Source organism: Lactuca sativa, chromosome 4 (assembly GCF_002870075.4).
Source record: "Lactuca sativa cultivar Salinas chromosome 4, Lsat_Salinas_v11, whole genome shotgun sequence".
NCBI classification, from domain to species: Eukaryota; Viridiplantae; Streptophyta; class Magnoliopsida; order Asterales; family Asteraceae; genus Lactuca; species Lactuca sativa.
The window spans coordinates 192791782-192797364 of record NC_056626.2 but is presented as its reverse complement, the minus strand read 5'-3'; the positions used below and the strand labels follow the sequence as shown (position 1 = coordinate 192797364).

Here is a 5583-nt window from a genome sequence, read left to right as displayed (position 1 = left end):
ATATTCGACTAAAATGCACCGAGTTTGGAGGAATCTACAACAACCTCCTAAACATACGCAAAAGCGGCTCGAACGATTTTGATGTTTTCAAGGCGGCCATGGACCAATTTGAAAAAACAACGCCAACACGCAAAGCTTTTCCGTATATGAAACCGTGGCTAAAATTGAAAGACGCCCCAAAATGGAAAGAGCAAACAGAAGGAAGTTCCCAATCTTCCGGTTCAAAGCGTTCGAGAAACTCCGATGGAACTTCTCAACAATCGGACGGCCAAACACACATCGACATCAACGACGATCCGATAGATCTTGAAAACGACCAACCTCTTCGTCGGCCCGTTGGAAGAAATAAAGCAAAAGAAGTGGCGTCAACATCTTTAAATTCTAGTGTTATGGATATGTTTGGCAATAAATTTGATCGATATGTGCAACTTCAAGAAACGAAGGCCGAGGTGATGACTCAGATGGAACAAAAAATGATCGAAGCACAAACATCATTTCAAGAGACACTCCAAACAAAAACCGATATGGAAATCTTGAAAATGAAAACGGACGACCTTGAGGGCGAAGACTTGGAACTTTTCCAAGCAATGAAAGAGTCGGTTTGAGCCCGACGTAGGCGTAGGGGGTAGTTTATTTTATTTATGGTTGGAATTTTTAGTTTTTTTTTTAATTTTTTTTTAAATTTAACTAATGTAATTTTTATTTTGATTGTTATTTTTATTTTATTTTTTAATTTCAATTAATTTAGTTTTTATTTAATGTAATTTGGTATTTTAATTTAATGGAAAAACTAGTATTAAAAAAATGTTTTTAATGTATTTTTGAATTAAATTTAAATAACAAAATGAGGTGGAGTGGTGTGTTTAGTGGTGAATATCTCATATTAGTGGTAGTGGAATGTGGTATTGATATGACACCCACCACATATATGATATGTGGTAGGTATAACGGATGGTCTTAACTGAATACCGATTTTTACAATTGCAATTGTACACATTCAGTGAAATTATGACCCAACCATTGAAATTTCTTGGAGGCAGTTGACTGGACTTAATATTATTGAGCCAAGATAATAAATATATGTAATAATACATATGGGATAATAATTATGATTCTATTTTTCTAATATCTTGGGCCTTGGCCAACTCGTCCATGTATTGGGCCGACTCCCTGCCGTTGCATCTCCTGTCAATCCTTTTTTCACCATAAACACCGCCCCAAAATTCATAGACGATGCATGAAGACATAAGTGGAGTATGGTGTCATCGGCTAAGTGGAGTCTATGGAACGTATCGCACCACACCATTCAACGAAAATATTGGAACCCTTTATATTTTATTTCAAAACTCGACTAATACTCCTGGCCATATCTCCTCCCTATACCTGTCGAGTTGATCATCTAGCTGTTGGTTCCGTCTGTATTTTATAAACAATTAATCCACGCCACTAGGCCACCATCAATCGATACAGACACGTATTTATTGGAATTGACATTTACAGGATAAAATTTCCCCTTTCGGAAAATCAAAAAGAATGGAAAACAGCAAATGGGTAGCTACGGTGGCGAGCATATGGATCCAATGCAGCTGCGGCGCCTCCTACGCCTTCGGAATCTACTCCGCCGCCCTCAAATCCAGCCAAGGTTATGATCAATCGACTCTCGACACCGTCTCCGTCTTCAAAGATATCGGTGCTAATATCGGAGTTTTATCCGGTCTCCTCTACCACGCCGTCACCAATAACCACCGCGATTCAACGCCGCCGCCGTCGTCTCGTTTCGGATCCGGACTTTCGCTCGTCTACTTGGCTGGAGCGATTCAGTGCTTCGCCGGTTACTTCCTTATGTGGTTGTCCGTTACCGGAGTTATCGACAGGCCGCATGTCCTGTTCATGTGCCTCTTCATGTTTATGGCGGCACACGCACAGACTTTCTTCAACACCGCAAATGTCGTCGTCGCCGTCCGGAACTTTCCCGATTACGGTGGAACAACCGTCGGCATTATGAAGGTAATTCATTCAATTTCTGTTGTTGATTGTTATTCATCGCTATTTTACTCCGCTCACATCATTTTACAAAAAATTCCCTAAGATCAAATTGCTACGTTAGATTCCAAATTTCGATGATCTGTGAATGTTTTTAGTAGAATTTTCTATCGATCGCAAGAAGTTAAAAGTGATTAAGATAAACATAGGACACATGAATGATGAATCAAACTTATCCAAAGATTCAAATCAAATGCAGTGGATAGTTGTACCATACTGTTGAAGTTTCATCACTGTAGATGTTTAAAATATTCTCAACGTACAAATTTTCATCCACTGTTTAACCAAATCTACTCATATTTTAATCAATCAGGGGTTTCTTGGATTAAGTGGAGCTATCCTAATTCAGATCTACCAAACTCTATTTTATGGCAAACCAACAACTTTCTTACTGATGCTTGCTTTGTTTCCAACCATCGTCTCTCTACTATTCATGAATTTCGTTCACGAAAACCCTTCAAACACAACTCACGACAAACACCATCTAAACAACTTCTCACTAATCGCACTCGCCATAGCCACATACCTAATGATCATCCTCATCTTCCAAAACATCTTCATCTTCCCATCATGGGCTCACTTCCTCACAACAATCATTCTCCTAATTCTCATCTCCTCACCTCTTCAAATCGCACTCACAGCTCAAAGAAACGAACGAGAGGAATCATCTTCACCAACAATAACCCCATTGATTGTAGCTTCAGAAGCTCAGGTGGATTCACATTCAGTAGTTGAAATGAACCTGATACAAGCAATGAGCACAGTCAACTTCTGGCTCTTATTTCTAGCCATGATTTGTGCAATGGGATCAGGGTTAGCGACAATCAACAACATATCTCAAATAGGCGAGTCTCTTAACTACTCAAAAGTTAAAATCAACGCAATGGTGTCGCTATGGAGTATATGGAACTTTCTCGGAAGATTCGGAGGTGGATTTGTGTCTGATTTGATTTTACACAGATACAGTTGGGGGAGACCACTGTTCATTTCTCTTACACTCGCAGCAATGGTGATTGGCCATTTGATCATAGCATTAGGAGGGAGTTTATACTTTGGTTCAGTGATTGTAGGAGTTTGTTATGGAGCACAGTGGTCTTTAATGCCTACGATTACTTCAGAAATATTTGGGGTGAAACATATGGGGACGATTTTTAACACTATAGCTGCTGCAAATCCTGTTGGATCTTATATATTTTCTGTGAGAGTGATTGGAAGTATTTATGATAAAGAAGCAAGAGAAGAAGGGGGTTCGTGTTTTGGGATTCATTGCTTTATGGTTTCGTTTTTTGTGTTTGCTGGGGTTTGTGTTTTTGGAATGTTTGTCTCATTGGTGTTGTTTTTTAGGACAAAGGGGTTTTATGTGTTGCTTATGGAAAGAAGGTCGAAGCACCTTGAGTAATATGACTCGAGAAGATATTTGAATTGTACAAGAGTTTTGAGTATTTGTACAATAGTTTATAGATTTGTGTTAAAGTGCAAAATATACAGAAAATGTATTTGAGTTTCGTGATTTTAGGTAAATGGTAAGTAAAATGATTGGGCGAGTTGAAATATGTAAATAAGGATTGTTTTTGAGTTTATTCATTAAAGGGGAATCACTGAATAAATAGTTATTGCTATTTAATTTATGTAACTATTCGTTTTTTTAATATCGTTTGTTGGTGTAATTTGCACGTTTTCATTTTTTAATATCGTTTGATGGTGTAATTTGCACGAGATCTTAAATCAACGAGTTGGCTCTGTCTCTTTTACTTTACTTTACCTATTTATTTATTTATAGTGGGAAGTGGGATGTTTTATTTGTTAACAGTTATGACTCACAATCATCTAATTTTCCTCTTTTATGGGACTTGGATTTTATTGTTGCTGTATTTGTTGTACAGAAAAAAAAATATTACTTTTAATCTTTTATGGGAACTGGGGGTGTTTCGATAGGAAATTGCTTATAGTTTACATAATTAAACTGAGTCCAGTTAATTAATCATAGAAAAAATATTACTTTTAATCTTTTATGGGCTATTAAAAATAAAATAAAAGTAAATGATAAAATTATTTTTTTATTTTTTCATTATTATGGGTGCCAAGGTTGGAAGAAGAGATGGTTGGCGCAGATAATTGCGTCGGTGGTTGGATTTCATGGTGGTCAGCACTCCGTATTGACAACTTGTTTTAACTATTGCAACAATATCTTGAAAGATAACGTTAACGTTCTAAAGCTTAGAAATTATTATTTTTTATTGCACTTCTTACTTCTCAGTGAATGTTAATAGGTTTTAAGAATTGTAAATAAACTTTCGTGATGAAGTTAATAAGCATAAAGGATTTATGTGTTTATGGTTTCTTGAGTCTAGAATCGCAATTTTGACTTGTGGACTTTTTGTCAACTTGAGGTTGATGATGAATTATATAAAATTGACATGTAATATGTTAATAGAGGATGAATTGTAAGTTCAATGTGAAAAGATGATGAATTTTAGTAATGTCATTTGTGTTATGTCATTCTTGTCCATGGAAAGACTCGTGGAACATAGGTGTAAATACTTGACAATTTGGAAATTTGAATATCATCGTGATATTTTAACAATTCAAGTAGATGTTAACATTGACAAGTTGGTTATACCCGTTAAACAATACTTTTATCCCCTATGTGATGTTTTGGGTTGGTTTGTATTCTGAGTAGTATTTGACGTTTTGTTATTATTTTGAAACATCTAAAAAATAAAAGTCAAAAATTTCGTTTTCAAAATCATTTAACAAACATAAATATCATCACCATACTATAAAATCATAGAACATGTATCTCAAAATCTTATAAAATCTGTCAACATATCATAGTCTCATATAAAATATCAGAGTAAACTCCCAGGCTAAAAAAACTATGGTGTGTGTCATGCCATCAACTCGAGCCCTTCCCTTTGCTAGCTGAAGTACCTGAAACCAAAATTGAAAACTGCAAGCACGAAGCTTAGTGAGCTCCCCCAAACTACTACATAACATACAAAGCACATATAACAACTATTGGGCACCGCCCACTGCATCAGGCCCCGCCCAGCATCGGACTGAAGTCCGGAATAACTTGGGCCCCGCCCACTGCATCGGGTCCACCCGACATCGGACCGAACTCCGGAATAACTTGGGCCCCGCCCACTGCATCGGGGCCCGCCCGGTATCGGACAGAAGTCTGGAATAACTTGGGCCCCGCCCACTGCATCGGGCCCCGCCCAGCATCGGACCGAAGTCCGGAATAGACTGAACATAATATAAACGTAAACATATAAAATATTCATATAAACTGCATCGGGCTTGCTCGACATCGAACCGGAGTCCAGAACATATACCACATAGCATAAACATGCATAAATCACAAAGACATCAAGCATACATAACTACTTCTCGGGACCACCCCGACATCGGACCAAAATCCAAAATAAACTGAACACATAGACTGCACATATAAACTGCATTGGGTTTACCCCGACATACTGTAACTATATAAACGGGCCGGCCTTAGTGCCTTAGACATGTTCCTACTGAAGGGAA

The 5583-nt window shown here is 37.6% G+C and overlaps 1 protein-coding gene across 1 annotated transcript; it reads left to right on the top strand.

Annotated features, from left to right (window-relative positions):
- Window positions 1-1207: 1207 nt before the first annotated feature.
- LOC111882106 (protein NUCLEAR FUSION DEFECTIVE 4) lies at window positions 1208-3676 on the top strand. The gene is made up of 2 exons (XM_023878472.3): window positions 1208-2007; window positions 2357-3676. The coding sequence occupies exons 1-2, from the start codon at window positions 1534-1536 to the stop codon at window positions 3440-3442; spliced, it is 1560 nt and encodes a 519-aa protein (XP_023734240.1). The 5' UTR covers window positions 1208-1533; the 3' UTR covers window positions 3443-3676.
- The last annotated feature ends 1907 nt before the right edge of the window (window positions 3677-5583 follow it).